Here is an 18692-nt window from a genome sequence, read left to right as displayed (position 1 = left end):
AGGTATCTGGTTATTTATTATTCCATTACTGCATCTATTTTTTCCATCTGCTCATAAAGTTCCAGGCTTGACTTGTAACTGAGAACCAGAACTGAGAGACCATAAGTAAAAAAAAATTTTCCGAAGCAAATTCATTTTAGACTAGGGATAACGATGGTTCCTTTCAGGTGATGATGGAAATTGGGGATAAACACACCCCTTCTGAACTCTTGAGTCACTTGTTATATTGGAAAGAAGCAGTTGTGCCTATGGGTTGTGGTCTTTCCCCCTGACTTCTCAGCTCCTGCCCGGGCTCAGAGATCACTGAGGGTTATTTAACACTTCTCCCTTGGTAGGCATAGAAGAAAAGATGCCCTCAATGTGTGTGGAGAAGAACACAAAGACAGAGATTAGCTGCGTTCCAGGAAATTCTTCCAGAATCAGAAGGAAGATTTTAGGTTTTAAAATAACAGGGTCCTCCATTAAGACGCTTAACAATTTCAGTTTGAAACTGGAAGACTTGGAAACAAACAAGAACCTCAAGGTCAACACTATTAAATGCTTGCTAAAAGATCTGATGGAGAAAACGGATTCTTTGCTAGTATGTACTTGTTCCACTAGTATTCCTTTTCAACTGCATGTGAACATTTTGGGCACAAGTACTTGTACATTCATTTTCACTAACGATAAGACGCCTTTTTAAAAGGGTTTCCAAAATGCCATGGTTTAGAAGCCATTTTTGGAAAATAATTTTATTAAAAAAAATTTTTTTTAATGTTTATTTATTTTTGAGGCAATGTGAGAGACAGAGTGCAAGCAGCAGAGGGGCAGACAGAGGGAGACACCGAATCTGAAGAGGGCTCCAGGCTCTGAGCTGTCAGCCCAGAGCCTGACGCGGGGCTCGAACTCACGAACCGTGAGATCTTGACCTGAGCCGAAGTCGGACGCTTAACCGACTGAGCCACTCAGGTGCCCCTGGAAAATAATTTTAATACTTTTTTATACCAGTTGAAAAACTTTGCTAGCAATACAGAACCATAAGGTGCCAAAGGGGGTTACTGCTAGCCACTGAGAGAAATTTGGCAAGGAAATTAGACAGTATTTTCCTCACCTCTCAAAATCTCTCTTGGGAGCCGACATGGGAGACAGTGGCTTTATGGATCTAATGTATGTTCTATTGTGTAAGAAAGATCATAAACTTGAAGAATTTCATTGTTGGTTTAAATGCCCTCCTCTTCCCTCACAACACCATCGACAACACCTGAAATAAAGAATCACTGAACCTGTTGTTATGGCTATGAAATATCCCTAAGAGAATCAGGTCAATATACACGGAAGCATGTAATGTTAGTTAAATGATAATCGTAAGGGGGAAAGCTTCAGGAATTCTCTAAGTGCTTAAAGCAGTGAGGTATGCTGGAAAGACTTTGGACAGGGAAATAAATAATTAGCAGGCCTAATCCCAGCTGTCACTCACTAGCTGTGTGATTGCAAGTCAACCCAGCTTCTTCGGACCTTCGTTTTCTCATCTGCAAAATGGCGGTGGGGTCAGACTTTAAAGTCCTTTCCTGTTCCAGGTAAGCACACTGTTATGTGCCCTTTATACATCCTTTTCCCTTTGTAAAGAGGTACTGCTTTGGAAAATCCGCTGAGTAAAGCAAGGGGGGGCGGGCGCTCTAAACTATTCTGGGGAAGAGTAGAACGTTTTGTCATCTTGGGCCTTGGTCCATACCACATGCACTAAAGCAAGGACATAGATAAATAAAACTGAATGTTGAGAGCATTGCCAGGTTAGTGTCAACTGTGTTTCTCAGTCAGATACCCTAGGATATATTGCAAAACATCAGAACGACAACTGAAAGTAAAAGCATGAGTTGTGTTGGCCACTCACAGCCGACAGTCTGAGCGCCACTCAAGCCCAAAGAGAAATACATCTGTGTTTCATTCAGTATGCTTTCCATTTAGGATGGCTTCCTCCCCTCCTCCCCCTGCTTATCATTCCTGGACTAGAGGCAGTCATGTGACACAGTGTCCTGCAGGGAGAGAGGATAAAGAAAAAAGACAAGATGATGGTGGGGATGTGAGCCAGAGTTCCCCCTTCTTACCTCCTCCACAGGACTCGGAGCACTTGGTGAAGCCCTCATACTCCCAGTCATACAGCTCGTCGAAACCCTGCAGGCCACCGAAGAGGCCATCTGTCTCTTCTGGGTTAAACTCAGGAGCTTCCCCGTTGCATGGTCCTGCATAACAGGCACGCTGGGATGCTGGCTTGGGCCCCTCACATTCATCAACAGGCAGGTCAGCCACGGACTGGGAGAAAGACAGGAGCACCTGGCACCTCACCATTCGCACCTGGGTCCCCACACCACAGGTAACCGTGCAGGCTGACCAGGCTTCCGGGATGAACCTGCAGTCGGCAAGCAAACAAGAGGAGAGCATGAAGAGCCCCAGGCAGGAGACCCTGGGGGTTGCGGAGGGCTGCATCCCACCTGCCGCCCCTGCCCAGCGCCGTTCGGGGCTCTGCTACCCTGTCCTGTGATGGGTGCTTCGGTCTAGTTCATGAGCTCATTTGCCACGGGTTTCTGGATTGGTTTTTTTGTAAGTGTCATATGAACTCCCAGCTGTAAGACATTCCAGCCACAGACCACCTGCTTTCTCCCTGCTTTGCACCCACAGCGGTAGCTCTTCAGAGCAGGAATTGGTGGTTTCTTCACTCTCTCTAAATCCCAGCACTTGTGCCTTCTGCGAGATGCTGGCTATTCTTATAGTAGACTAATACGGATCCTAAAACTATCACAAAATAAGCCCTTGGCGATATTTAAGGAGGTGGGTTTTTTTTTTTTGTTTTTGTTTTTTTTTAGTCTGGATCTCATATTCTGTAACTTTCTTTGCTTTTCTGCTCAATGTGCGTCCCAAGATTTATTTATATATAGAAAGAGGTTCTTTTTTTGTAAGTTTCCAAGAATGGAGCAAAGTCTTGTTCCTCGCACATTCTTTGAATTAGTCTGGACTACAATTCTTTTTATATCATAGTGAAAAGCCGTGCTACAAATTTAAATCCACAGACATGTCACAGTAAACGAGAGATCCTGAATTCACACAAGTTTGTGGGACGGCAGCCTCCCTGCCCCCACCCCTTGAGAGAAACCACACTAGTGAGAATTTGGTTTTTCTCTGAGTTTCTCTACAATGTAGGACAATATCAAATTCCAAAAAAAAGACTTTCCCTCCCACTAATCAACAATGGCCCATAACGGCAATGACCTTGAGAAAGACCTAGGGAAAAAAGCCCAGAGGGAACCACTAACGTTTTCAGAAAGTTAGTATAATAATCTGGAAAAAGAACTTAGGAATAAATATTTTTTATTTTTCCAGGATCCTACTGCTTTTTCACAGAGAGTCGTGCTGAGGAGGCATGCAAACCTGGTCCCCTAACTTTGACTTTGGCAGGAAACGAAGGAACTGATAAGAAGGTTATATAGCATTAAATCCTAGTGAGTGCAAATGGTTCCTATCTAGTTTAGGGAAATAGAAATTCTAGCAGGAAACCAATCCAAGCTTTCAAATTGGAAGGATCAGAACCAAAATGTTTCCTGGGCCTGAGCCGGAGCCTGAGCTGTGCATGGAGCTGGCCAGGAGAACCAGACTCCCCTGACCCCCAGCAGCTCATGGTGTCTGAGCCACGGAAGAGCTTAGGAGAGAATGAAGGTCACATACAACCTTGTCAGAAAGGTGGATGAGGGAGAAAGACCCACTCAGAATTATTCCCAAGAAGTTCTCATCACAATGTCACCTCCCTCTCTTATTTTTGAATTCTTGATCCGTCTTCTGGCACCTAGAGAACATGAGGGAAAAGCAGTATCCTAAAAAAATTAGAAAGTCTCCTTTTCTTTGAGTAATGATACCTGTAGGAGCTTTTTAAGACTGTAAAACCCCAAATCACAGTCAAAATAATTTTAACCCTCTTATTACACATATATCTGTCTGGCTCTTGGAACAAAAGTGACAACAAATACACAAACACTGAATGTTACAAGCCAGGTGCAGACATGAAGGAAAACACACACTGAACTATTTTGTTTATAAGGAAAACCCAAAAGCAAATGAAAAGCCCTCCAACTCTGACAACGGTGTGTGAATAATACTTCCTATTTAATAATGTGCTGAATTTTATTGTCAAATAAGAAAGATGACACGATCGCAAAAAGAACTGTACTCTATTAGCTTTTCCTATGCATTAAGAGTTATTGTTCTGTTACCTATAACATCTTCAGAGACCATTACAAGACAACAAGGATCAGCTAGCTTTTTCTGGAAGGGGCCAGATAGAAAATAGTTTAGATTTTGTGGGCCATGTTTGTGGGTCTTTGTTATTGCAACTACTCAACTCTGTCAACATGCTGCGAAAGCAGCCAGAGACAATATGGAAGCAGATGGGTGTGGCTGTGTTCCAATAAAACTATATTTACAAAAACTAGAGGGAGGGTGGCAGCAGAAAGGTCTGAATTTGGACTGTGGGCTGTAGTTTCCCAACTCCTGCGATAGGACCTTAAGTGGAGATAAACCAAACACACCAAGATTCATAAATAATCTTCCAACTTGTTTTGAGTCTTAGTTCCTATCTTTTCCACATATATGAGTTTATAAGAATGACGAGCAGTTAAATCGATTTATGTTTTATCCTCCAAAATGAGACCCAGATGAAACCTAGAATATAGGTGATGCGCAAACCAAACCCTTAGCTCTCCTTGCCTATAACATTAATCACTTTGTGTTTGGTCTTATTCCAGGACCAGGAAGATAGACCACAAGCACACAAAGTAGAAAGGGTGCATTACTGGAACCTCATGAACTCATTGCAATGTTTGAACCTTGTTTATTTTGAAGCAGAATCCAAATGAAAATAAATGTGCGTGCGTGTGTGTGTGTGTGCGTGTGTGTGTGTGGGCATGGGCATATGAGCGGGCGTTTGTCTATATTTGGTTTTCCGGGCCTTTAGGGTTAATAGCAAAAACAATAAACATCCATTTTATGTCTCCCAAGTGAGAGTCTTATCAAATGTCAAATAGCCTTTCTGGCTAATCTCCCAACCCACTATCCTTAGGTCTTCATCAAGTTCACACCAATTAAAAACGATTTGGCTTTTAAGCGGTGCTGTCTTCTGGCAGTCATCTTAATTTCTCTCGTGCACACACTGTGTGATATAATATACTCTCTCTTGCTGAAGGCAGGAGATTATATTTCAAAAGAAAAATATCTAATAGAGCGAATGGCCAAGTGAATAGAACTGGTTTTCATTTGAAACTTTCCCCCACATTCCTAGATCTCCCAATGCTGTGTTTACTATCTTGAGCTTTCTGGCCACAAGTGGGAAGAAGCAAGGTCGGTGAGAGGGCAGGCAACTGAAGTAGGAGGTCTAAATGTAAGGTTGAGGACACCTGGTCTGAATAGTACTTGCTTAGCTAGAATCCTTCAAGTGGGACCTTTAAAATGCAGTCAATAGGTGTTTTTTTTTTAAATCATTTTTAATGGTTTTAATTTCAAATGTTCAATAAAAAATTACTATTGAAGTTTAATTAGGGTCCTTTGAAAGTTCTTTTTGTTAGCAACACTGTTGCAGAATGGCTAGATGCTTGAGTTCTTTCAAAGATGGGCTTGAACTTCAGGGAATACCGATAGGATTTCGGCATTTAGTCTTCCCCGCTTCGGGAAATTCAAAAAGAAACCTGGTAAATAGAGGATTTCTGCTTCTGTCTGGTCCTCAGTTTGCAAGACTAATTGTTGATATAGCTAACAAAAAGCTTATCCTTTAATGAGAGTTATTACCATAGTACCTTTTAGGAAACAGAAAACCGCGATAATCAAGTGCACCTGTAAAATCCCAGGGTGGTTCAGTTTCTATGTGGCTATTCTGATGTCAGAGCATGCACTAAAAGAATAAAAACAATCACTTGATTAATACAGTGCTAAACAGAAACTGTTCGATTTTGGTTAACTAATCTTGTGTTAACTAATCACTGCAGAGCTTAGCCAGAGTTAAGCTCTAGTTTTATGCACACGTGGTTGATGACTGTTTTTTTTTTTTAAGTAGGCTCTATGCCCCGCGTGGGGCTTGAACTCACAACTCCAAGATCAAGAGTCACATGCTCTACTGACTGAGCCAGCCAGCACCTCTGAGATTTTTAACTTTATCTCTTCTCCTCTTAGTTTCCTCTCCTTTCTCATATACATAGTCATCTAAAAAACAAATCATCAGCATTGTACAAAATAAGAATGGCTTCATAGGGGTGTTATTGTAATGCTAATACTAGCCTCACTTCATTCTCTAGTTTCAAAATGCAAACTGAAACTTGCAGAAAATCACATGAAAAATACTTAATTTTGGTTTAGTTTTCCAGCTTATTAAACTTCAGCCAGACGTCTGATGGGCTTTGTGGATTTCTTTTCCCTCTTTCTTTTGCTGTATGTTTGTGTATGAGAGTGGTGGCATTTAGGGGGAGGAGAGAGGAGGGAATGAACTGAATGGTGTAGGAAAAATTATAGACAACTTTAACACAGACCCAGGAGGTGACTGGGTGTCCTGTCAAGTGCATCCTTCCAAGCTATGGCAATCTCTCATTGCTATTTTACCACTCTACCAGTTAGAGAAAACGGATGATGCGAATGATTCTTGCCCACAGAATTGCAGATTAATTGCGCCTAGTGGAATGCAATTGATTGTTGTCCTGTGAGCAGACGATTTTACATCTATTTGTACATTCACTACAGCCTCTTATTTACCTAAATACATATAATTCTTTGAAATTTCCCTTGAATTGGTTGTAACATCCGCCTGGTTCCCTCACTAATTAATGAGGTAAACAAAAACTTGAACAGATGTTCATTTTATATATGCATGAGAATCATGGTTTTTCCCTTTCTAAAATTTTATCATTTAACTAGTGGCCACAGATGGATCTGGAAAATAGGATACTGGAAAAATAAAATACTGTTTAAGTAATTCTAGCCCAAATTAATCAGAGTCTTTTATATAAGTATATCATTTAGGGACAAAAAAAGTCCCCAAACTTTATTGGTAATGATGCTGTTATTCCATAATGCCTCATCTATTTTTAATGCAATCTTCTTTATTCTTTTTCTTTAGTTTTGAAAAGTTGGTTCTTCTCCTGGTTCTGAGCAACTCTTGCAACATTAATGGAGTGAAACCTTTAGGAGAAGGTGTAGTTTCCTGAACCAAAGCTAGGCATTTTGGCATCTGAAGAGCCATTTAGAAACACAAGCAAAAGAAATTGCTTTTGGGTGGGACAGAAACTTGGAAAATGAAACATTTTCTTTCATCTGTCTCAATTTTACATGAGATCAAAAGACCTCATGTAAACTTTTTAGTTATTTAGTGTCTCTCAAGAAATTAAAAGATTTTTTTCAAAACCATCCAAAATAAGGACACAAACAAAAACCTTTGGAATGCTACAAAGGGAGGGTGACTCTCCCTTTAGGGATTTTGGAATTAATTGTAAAACCCATAACTCCAAGACAACCTTAAAGTGATTCTTTAACAATATAGGGAGAGCAATAAAGTTCTGGGAGAATACTTATCCAAAATATGCCTCTCCATTCACTTAGAACCACACCTAAATCATTCCAAATAAATAACAATCTAACTTATTGTGAAAGATCTTTAGTCAAGGATACTTGACCTGAATATGGAATTATGAAAATATTTCTCAACTGCTTTTGTTAGCTTACAACTCTCCGGAGCTGCAAATAATTCATGCTAGTTATGCAACTCATATTAAGGTCTCCAAGCACAATTTCTCAAAGGTGTCCAGGACACCATCCCACAAAACATCTGACAGCACCACTTATTTTCATAATGTTCCTCTAATTCTTAGGTATCATACCTGGGTTGTGACAGGTTTTCATCACTATAAGGCACTTCGGTAGCATAACCAAGTATAGACCGATCCCAGAGATTTAAATAACAAAACAAAATGAGAATTTTTAACCAGCCACCAATATGCCTATCTGAAAAATAAAAAAAATTCTGTGACTGCCCTGTCTGATGCCACTAAGCAGTAACAAGTAAATAAATAAATACAAAGGAAGGACCCAATTTCAAACAGGCTAAGGCAGTACTGGGAGAGCTATATTTAGTGGAATTTTCCAAGAAGCAGACTTGATTTTCTCATGATAATGATGCCCTTTTGGGTTCTTTGAGAGGCAGCTGGCCTCTGCACAAACGCCTCAATGACTTTCTTGCAGAAATGCTCAGCACTAGAAGTGGGAGAAGAAATCCTGACTGCATTGAAGGGCACACTCTCCTTTGAAAGAGACTTTGTACTAGAAGGAAAGGCTGGGGGGTATCAGAGTTCCAATGAGTCAGGGCCTAACGGACTCTCTCCAGGCCCACAACCTCATACTCGAAGACTCTGTTAAACCTGGCTTGCATTTCTGACCTATCTTTCTCGATATGGTTCCAGACAAGATATGAGGAAGAGTCTTACTAACGGAGGGATCTTGTTGACCATCAGGAGTTTGTTCTACTTTAATAGTAAGAGAAAAGCCAGCAGAAAGACAGGTAATAATCAGTTTCTGAGAATACAGAAAGAGCCCTACAGTGTTGGCTCTTCCCAACAAATGCATCCTCAACTACCTTCTTCCCAGTGGCCCCCAAGGCAGTTGACCATGCCTTCTTTCTTGAGTGACTTTATCCTCTTGACTTGCATGACAGCAAATGCTTGGCTTTCTTTTCTTTTCTGGTCAGTTCCTTCTGTCTCCTTTTTAGGTCCTCCTCTCCTTAAACTCTAAGCACTTAGTGCCTTGGAGCTCAGTTTGGTGATGTGTTCGGTGATTCTTGGTTTCATACACCACCAGTATGTGAGCAACTTCTGAGTATTTAGAAGTATTTCATCTCTATTCTAAGTATTTTGAAGTATATCATCTCTAGTCTAGACTTTTTTTTTTCAGAGCTTTATACCCAATTTCTTTTTTTGGCAAGTTTTGGGCTAGGGAGCCATTTGACTCTTTGAAAGGAGTAAACATTAATTTAATATAATTAATCTATTTATCAAAAAATTATATAGTGCTTCTTATGTGCCAGACACTGCTCCAAGTGCTTTATAAATAAAAGCTGTTAAATCTTAATGACAACCAGATAAGAACTATTACTAGCTTCGTTTAGTAATTAATACATGGGTGATGAAATTGAAGTATAAGTCATTCACACAGCCAGTAGGTTGTATGCTCGTAACCACTGTTCATTGCTCTCTCTCCCAACTGACATTTTTACTTTGATATTTCAAAGGCATCTCCAACCTAAAATGTCCAAAATGGAACTCCTGACTTACCTCTTCAGTATCTTATTCCTCTCCCAGTCTCCTCTGTCACAGCACATGATTCTACTGGCCACCCAAATGCTCAAGGACATTTAGGAGTTATTCCTGACCCCTCACTTTCCCCAACTCCTCTCTTCCAAATGATTCCCCAAGTCTATCGATTCTCACTCAAAAATGTATCTGAAATTCCTTTACTTCTCTCCATCGTCACTACAGCCACCTTGACAAAACAACAACAACAACAATAGCTAATGTTTACTGATGTTTTTTAAGCCCTTCATATATATTAACTCATTATAATATTGTTAGGAGATGGATACTGTCAGGAATGTTGTGAAATGGGCAAAAGAGATCACTGGTTGTCCTTTCAGTGGAATGCTGACATTGTCTAACAGACCTTCGGGGTGGCAGGCTGTGTAATTAACTCTATGGAAGTGTAAGTCTTTGTCTTTGGCCAGACACAAGTTTCCTTGTAGAGGGTTGGTGATGATACAAATGTTTCCAGTCCATAGTGATGGAAATTTTTTTTTCTGTTCATATAAGTGCCAAGGATTACTGTCTGGTAGAAAATAGACACTTTTCTATATCCAGTTCTGGTATGAATAAGTTTTAACATCTTACTGGTTCTCTTGATAATTCATGAATTCAGTACAAATTCTGGCATGTGCTCATTTTGTATTTATATGGGTCATAGTTTTTCCTTTTTGAAAATTATATTTTGACAGCACTCTTTTCATCCCAAATTCTAGATGATAAAGTTGAGGCACAGAGATTTCGAATGCCATACTGCTAAATAAATGTCAGATTCAAATCATGGCAGTTGATTCCAGAATCCATGTGTCACCATATTGAATGTCAGGTGACCGCATAAGCCATGATCACTGAAGCCACTACCTTTCTGCTGGACCACCACAACAGCCACTGATCTGTTTTCTTTCTCTGTTAGACCTTACTAAGCCATTCTTCACCCTGTAGTTGTAAAGCTTTTAATTTTTTCCCAGAATACCAGAAGAAAAGCCAAACTCCTTGTCAAGGTTACATTATGCCATTCTCCATCTTCATTTCCTGCTCTTTCCCCACTGGTTACTAGCCTCCGGCCACACTAGTCTTCCTTCTCTTCCTTAAATGTGTGTAATTCTTTCCTGACTCAAGGTTTTGGCAGGTGCGTCACCCCCATGGATGACTCTCCTTCTTTCTCTCAGTTTGTAGTAACTCCCACTCATCCTTCAGGATTCAATTGACATGTGTCTTCTCAGAGAAGACTTCCTTGAACCCCACACCTGCTGGAGCTCCTGTTAGACTCTCTTAGATCACCTCTTCATTTACCCATAGCAGTTACCAGCCTCTGAAAATCAAGTGTGAATCTTTATGTAATAACTATGTCCATCACTAGATCAAACTTCTGTGAAGTCAGAACTTCATGTAATAGATGGTCAGTAAATATATATGTTTATAATGAGTAAGTGGATAGGTAAATAGAATGGTGAGTGTTGACATTATGAGTGACTTGGTTTGTTCTTGTGTCCAAAGACTGAAAGCAAGCTAAAGAGACAACAGTCTTGAAACTCAGAGAAATTAAATCATACCTCTTAGTTCGGGTATCGGCATAAGAAAACAAAAATTTTTTCCTGTTGTAGGAGTTTCTTTCAGTCTTTTTAAAAAAGCTGTTGTGCCCAAGTTTAGTAGTGGGATTCTTCATTTTATATTTCTTATGGCTGTACTCAAGGCAGTAGATGCTGGCCTCATTTCATCTTGATGGGATATTAGGTTATCATGTAGCTTGAGGAACGTTTAAATTCTGTGTGTATCACACTTCCATTTAATCTCAATAAAAGTACTCTTTTATAGAAGAAAAGGATTTGGGGGCAGCTTTGAGCCAGAGGCTGCCTTTGGTGATTTATACATAGCTCTGATCTCACACTGCCTTATCATACAAGCAGCTACTCCAGTAAAGGGTCTGAAGCATTTTGGAGTTGTTCTTACGTTAGGGGAACCCAGAAAGAGCTCCTATTTTTCTGTCCACTTTTTAAAACTTAATATACACAATGTTTTGGGAAAAAAGAAAAGATAGGCCACTAACTGTATGTAGCAGATTCAAATGGAGCCAAATCACTCTGTTCACAAATAAAATGTGAGAATACATTTGTTTCAGACCATCTTTCTCTCCTATTGCTTTTCTGACTTGTGCACACAGAACATAATTTAAAAGTTGGGTTTTCTTTGAGGCCAGTCTGATTATTTAAAAAGCCATGTCCCAGGGACTAATATGCCATTATAGCTTACAATGCTATTAGTGCATTTTCAGTTCTCAACTTAATACCAGAATGGAGTTTTTAATGCATATCATTTCCCCTGATTTTGATACAAATCTAAAATATTGTAAACTCAGAATACTTTGCATGACCATTTTTTTTTCCTTCATATGGAGTAAAATTGGTTTATTTTGCAATTTTGTAAAGGTTTCTTTCCTTTAATTCAACAAGTTTGGCAACGCTTTCCAATGAAAAGTTCAGTTCATTAAAAATGACCTTAATGGACGTAACATATATTGGTGGTGACAGGGTCCATACTTTATTTTGGCACACACGGATCCCATTAATTTGTCTTTGTCACTCTCTAGGGCTGCTCTGAGCAATAGTTCAGACTTAGCTTTCTGAAAGTAGCTACAGAATGAGCAATAAGTAGAGATGTTGGGAGGAGCTGACAAATTTAGAACTTCTTGGTTTGCAGCAAAGGCTTTTCTAATGACTACATAAAAATGGCTCTGTCTGCTCTGTTGAGTTTGTTATTGATTTTTCTGTCTCAGTGCACATTGGGAACAATCTATGGGGATCAACTGTATTTGACCCAGGGTTGAAAGAGGATGCTTTTCCACCCAAGCATTTTCTAAACTTTCCTTATTAATTTTTGCAACTCCCTGTAGGTCCCTTTTTTATTCAAACAAAGGTAACTAAGCTTTGTCCCTCAGAATAAATTCTGGGCTAGATTCTAAGTGTGATGCTTACAAGTAAATCTTCAAAAAGCCTCAGAAGTATAGAAGTATAATATCCTCAGAGGCAGGATGGTGGTGTTAGCTGGGGAATGACTGGCTGAATTTTGGGTCAAATTGTACTTCTCTCTCACATACCAGTAGATACGACACCTGCCTCAATTTCTCCAGTTGTAAATAGGTGATTATTATACATTTTTATTACATTAAAAGTTCCCTGGGAAGATGAATAATTCTGGAAGTGGCCCAATCACAATCCCGGTTAACATGTAGAGAGATCTTCCTGCAAACCAGGTACTTCACATGTACTAACTTAATCCTCATAACTCAAAGATACAGGTGCTGTTATCATGCTCATTTCACAAATGAGGAAATTGCAGCCAACGAGTTAAGTGACTTGCCCAGGTCCCCTGTTGCTAGTGGTGGATCCAAGATGAACACCCAGCCAATCTGTCCCTGGAGCCCACACTTTTCACCACTGCTGGTGCACACTGCTTCCCTGCATGGAGGTATGATCAATAACTAAACTGATTTTTCCTTTGATCTCAGCAGGGCTACATCCTTGTTTGGGCACACAAACACACAGACTTACCCCTCACCAACTCACATAGTTGGCAGCATTATATACCTGAAAATTTTTTAAATTTTTTAAAAATGTTTTTATTTATTTTTGAAGGAGAGAGAGAGAGAGAGAGAGCGAGAGAGCGCGCATGAGCAGGGGAGGAGCAGAGAGAGAGGGAGACAGAGAATTTGAAGCAGGCTCCAGGCTCTGAACTGTCAGCACAGAGCCCGATGCGGGACCCGAACCCACAAACTGTGAGATCATGACCTGAGCCAAAGTCGGACACTCAACCAACTGAGCCACCCACGCGCCCCATATACCTGAACATTTTTAAATTTTAGGAAATTACCTATGGTTTCTGCAGCTTTTCTCAAAGTATAAGTAAGAATCGCTCAAGTACGTATACTGATACAACATATATGATCATTGGCTATAATCCTTTCTCAAGCACTAGTTTTGGAGTGAAAGATTCAAATAGGTTCTATCACAATCTGCCAAACATCAGTTCATACCAACATCCCCCAAACCCTTTCCCTGTATATTACATTTTCCTCTCATTTATGTTATTTGTGAATTACCATGTACTAGCTTAACTATTCTAATATTTTAACTCAGAGGAATGCACAGTAGCAGAGAGAATTTAGGAATTCAATAAATAATTCTCCCACATTTCTTTTTAAATCAATAATACTATCACACTGTGCATACTCAAACATCATATTACATTTCTTAAATACAGCTAGCTCATTTGTTCAATCTGTGGATAAGTGACCAATACTCAGCACTTTGGACATAATCCTATCATTCCTATGGTAAGAATGCACTCAAGGTTCTTTGAGGGCAAGGACTATCAGGCTTATTTTTACAGTATTTGCAACTGGCACGGGGCACGGCACAGAGCAGGTGACTTATGAGCAAACTTAGCTTCCTTCATCAGGAGATGTGAACAATTTAGCAGGTCTGCTGACCCTCCATAGTCATCTAAAATATACATTCAGACAGAGAACTTCTATTAAGCATGCAGTTGCAGAGAATATAATGGAAGAGAATGATTTAGGTAGATGGGAAGGAGGCCAGAAAGGAAGGAGTTGAAAGTGAGTGAGGTCATGACCATTGAGAGGTAAGGGCTGATTCAGTCTGGCCAGCATGGGCTTTTGCTCTGCTATGTGCCAATTCTCAAAATTAAATGCTTTTGTGCTTTTTTTTTTTAATCCTGTAATTCTCATGCTTGAACAGCCCTTATGTTGGTGTAATGATCTACAAATAGTATCTAAATTTCTTGATCTTAGATGATGTCACTTTTGATTCTTAAGAAATATATCTGTTTATATATATATATATATATACAAGATATTCCTTTTATTTTCTGTGGCCTGAGATTCATGAAAAGAATATAATTCAGGCACCTTGTATTGAGGATATAAACAGCCAAACTATCTGGACCCATTACTGATGTTTGATTCCCTGAATATTCTTTGGGGGAAAATATAAAAACACATGTCACACAATTAACATTTCTAGCCACTTTTTTTTAAATGTGAATTCACATTCTTCACCACTGAGTTAAGACATCCACATTCTCAGACAACTAACTTGCTGGATATAAATACGGACTAATGTAAACATATGCTTAAATATTATATATTTAAATACTATTTCCAACAAGGTAAACAAGGCATTTAATGACTACAGGATCACCATGGAGACTCTTATTGGCTTTTCCTTCTGTATCTAATTCCTTGTGGGTTCTGTTCACACAGATGCATGACAGGAATTTCCCTTTGCTTCTTATTGAATCAGCCCCATCACTAAGCTGATGCCATCTGGCATCCAGATATTACTGCTGCGTTTGGCCTGCCTGCTTTCCTTTTTCTTCTTCCTTTTTTTAAAAGGCTTACACCAAGATTATTTATGGCAATACGTTTAAGACCTGACTATTGTGCTGAAGCACAAAAATGTTTTCTTAACCATGAACTAAAGTTGTTAACTGGAAATCTGATGAGATAACTCAAGATTTTTTAAGGGCAAGCACGATCAAGGCATAGAGGACCACCCAATCCTACTTTTGAGAGGACAGCACCATTAAGGCTCTCCGCCTGGTATGTGCCAACATTTGAAGGATGGATGGCTGGTTCCAATGGCCTTGTTGGTCACTTAGGGTCCAAAGTAATCGCCTGTCTCCTATTTCTCGCTCAAAGCCATCCAAGCAGAACTCCTGGCAACTGAAATAAATCTGGGAGGAAACTGGCTTCCCTAGGTACCCAATTAGTCCTCCCTCCCTCCTTCTTTCTGGGATGATTTGATTCAGAGACCAGAAAGTCTAAAAAGAGAGACTCAGAGCCTCTGAAGCATCTAGCCATACCTTTACGCCTGCCTCCCTTAACAGATTACACTTTGCAGGGCACTGAGTGGCCTGTTAATGGCCTGAAGGAGTTAAGGAAATGAACAATTTCCTTCCTGTTCCAAGTTAGATCAGGCTTGTTAAGAAGGCCAGCTGATTAACTTCCTGTACAGCAACAGTAGACATGCAGCCTTTACATGTCCTAGAGGACACCATAGTATCATATTTGTTCAAGAAATTAAGCTGTCAAAGTGGTCGTTATGCGTACTTGGCTTGAGGTGGTTGTCATGTTTCTGCATATAACTCAACAAAGACTGAAAGTAAGTTAAAGATAGGAGATGGGAAACCAGGTCAGTAATTTATTTAGCTACTACCTGATTAATGAACGCAATTATACTACCATAGTGTAGTTCTGATCCCTCACCAAATAAAAGTACAATATGGAGGGCTTAAAAAATACCTAGAAAGCTATCCCCACATATTTGTCCGTGGAAGCAACCAGCTGGGCTCAATCTGGCATTTAAATCCTAGACAAACCAAAAAACAGACTCTTAATTATAGAGAACAAACCGATGGTTACCAGAGGGGAGGGAGGTGGGTGGGTGAGGGGTGAACAGGTGATGGGGATTGAGGAGGGCACTTGTGATGAGCACGGGGTAATGTATGGAAGTGCTGAATCACTATATTGTACACCCGGAACTAATATTACACTGTAAAAATAAAATGATAGAAAAGAAAAATAATAACTTATGAAACCTAAAAAATAAAATAAAATAAATGATGTATCCTAAATGAGACTTTCATCAGCTGGAGGCAAATTCAAAACGACATACTTCAAATAACAGCCAAAGAGAATTCCATCAGTCATTTTTCTATCTGCCCCTTTCTAGTGTTGGAAAGGTACTGATCTTAGCCTTGAAAAAATGCAACTCTCCCAGAATCTTATTATTTTTAGAAGTCTAACTCTAATTCCTTCCGTGTTAATTGGGTAGCAGGGATTTCTATGGATTGCTTAGAGGGCATCTTCGAAGGCAAGTTCACCTTATTGTATTTATTTGTAAGACTGTCTGTGCTCGATCAGCTTCACGGGCTAAAACCCCACTTGACTAGTCTTGATTAGGGGCTGGATCTTGTTCACACTGTTTTGTTCAACGAGGAGAGACAAAAATACCTGGCTTGAAGATTCTTGCTGCTGGTTGTCAGAAAAATCTGATAAAAACCTGTGCCTGGATCAAGTCAAACCATGGCCACTAGTGAAAAATCAGTCTAGATGCTGTGACTCTCCCGGGTGGGTTAGGAGATACTTTTTTCATATCATGAAAATATGTTCCTCACAATGAATGCTCCTACTTTTGTGCCGTATGAATCAAATACATCACAAATAAACCCGTTTGTTGCTAGAAAAAAAAGCAATTAACGTCTAAAAGTATTTCCAAATAAAGTTGCAGCTTCATATGATGAATTCAATATATTAAGGACATTACCATGTGACTTAATCTCGATCCTTATTTCAGGTATTCTATGTGACCGATATCTGTATCTGTATCCGCTGCATTGCATTTAGTTTAGTGGAACAATAATACCAGTGTGCACACCTGTTCCATCGAGTTTTGGTTATTTCTTGGAAGTTTATCAAGTTTGGGTTGTTTCTTGGAAGCTCAGTGTTTACTTTTTAATCATAGCTTTTTCTAAACATACCTTAGAGCGGTTGCTTTCCAACCTACCTTTGGCCAGAGTGCTACCCAATTATTGGTGGGACTACCACAAGCATCTAATACTCAGTAACAGTATCGCCATAGGCTAAAGACTTTAAGATACTTGTTTTCCTATATTGTCTAATGAGACAGGCTAGTGATCATATTTTTATTTTACATAAGGGGAAATAAATGATATTTACTGTTTTTACTATAGAACTCTCCATATTAGGTGGGGCCAAAGTGAGAGATAATAGGTCTGGATCACTATTCATGCTTCTCTGTAGCAGTTCAGAAGTGACAGGCACAGCTTCTAAACATCACCATTTAATTTAAGCAATGTGAGTCTCTTTGGTGGGGGGAAAGAAAGACGTGCTGACACTATATCATTTCTTCATTATACTATGGAGAGTAATTATAGGTTGCTACACACATTTAGAAACTAGCCTATGTGGTTTAAAAAAGAAAGAATTAAGCCCATGCAAAATTATGTTTTTTAAATTCAAAATCAATGAAAAAATAATGTGACACGTAAGACCTTTCCTAGGGTTCAGTGCACTAAACATGTAAAGCATATTAAGATGTGGAAACCGGATACCTTTCATTACATTATTCTACAGCTGTCATTTATTTCATTTTGGTATAAAAGTAATTATTGTTCTGAGCATAACAGTATACATTTCCTTTCCCCAGCACTGGTGCTCCAATTACAATCTACTTCAATTCAGATTAATCATGCCAAGATGGCAATTCCATTACACCAAGAGTAAAATTTAATAATCTAATATATGGCTATAGTTTCAACGGTGAAAACTATGTGGTTAACTACTTTAGGGATTTTATTAAGATTAAAGTTCAACATAATGCATCTTAATCAGACCTTCCCTGGAAAACACTCATTACAAAACATGGTTGACCCTAAGTCTATGTAATCCTTCTGCAGAGGCATTAAGCTCCACTTACTACTTTCATCTAAGAGGTATCTAATAATGGGAAAGATGTTATATTATTGATGTAAGATGTTTTGATTTAATTTCAACTTTATTATATTACTTAACTTCGGTTATAATGCAGTACTGTATATAGGATTATGCTTTAGACCAAATGACAAAATATTATGTACAGGCGAGCAGTTTATTTAAGTAGAATAGTACATGTCTGGTTTTAAACGTATCTCACCTAAGAATGTACATACGGAGTGGCATCTTTCTGTGTCTTAAATAGGACCTTAGTGGATAAAGAGTTAATCCCCCTCTAAAATAAATTGCTTACTTCCTCTCCAGCCGCGCGAAGGCCTGTCCGGCCAGGTACTGGCAGGAGAGAAACAGAAAGTTTTAAGCCTTCATATATCCACGTAAAGGTTGCACTGTGATCTTTAAACATCGCCTTTTCTCCAAAGTTCTGCAATGGTTAAAAAAGTCACTTCTCAAAGAAGTGGAAAAAGGTGCTGCAGTGGGGCATCTGGGTGGCTCAGTCAGTTAAGCATCTGTCTCCGCCTCAGGTCCTGATCTCTCAGTTCATGAGTTCAAGCCCAGCATCAGGCTCTCTGCTGCAGCGTGAAGCCTGCTTCAGATCCTCTGTCTCCCTCTCTCTGCCCCTCCCCTGCTCTCTCTCTTGCTCTCTCTCTCTCTCTCAAAAATAAATAAACATTAAAAAAAAAGGTGCTAGTAGTAACTTTATAGTACAAAGGTAATTTATATTTTGCTTACTGTCCTTTAAAGTACGAAATGTATTGCCTAATGTGAAACCACGTGACTGAAAAACAAATTTCATTTCTTTACAAATCAACTTT

At 39.4% G+C, this 18692-nt stretch overlaps 1 protein-coding gene across 2 annotated transcripts in view; it reads right to left on the bottom strand.

Moving 5' to 3' along the window:
* Positions 1-18692, bottom strand: part of ADAMTSL1 (ADAMTS like 1) — a 378657-nt gene that overhangs the window by 181258 nt on the left and 178707 nt on the right. For both annotated transcript variants that reach the window (XM_042913347.1, XM_042913348.1), the window contains one exon: positions 2085-2386. In XM_042913347.1, coding sequence (XP_042769281.1) covers positions 2085-2386 — 302 coding nt within the window. The remainder of the gene's footprint in view (positions 1-2084; positions 2387-18692) is intronic.

Source organism: Panthera leo, chromosome D4 (genome assembly GCF_018350215.1).
Source record: "Panthera leo isolate Ple1 chromosome D4, P.leo_Ple1_pat1.1, whole genome shotgun sequence".
In the NCBI taxonomy this organism is placed as follows: domain Eukaryota; kingdom Metazoa; phylum Chordata; class Mammalia; order Carnivora; family Felidae; genus Panthera; species Panthera leo.
Note: the sequence above shows the minus strand (reverse complement) of the source record. Positions and strands in the feature narration are given on the sequence as shown.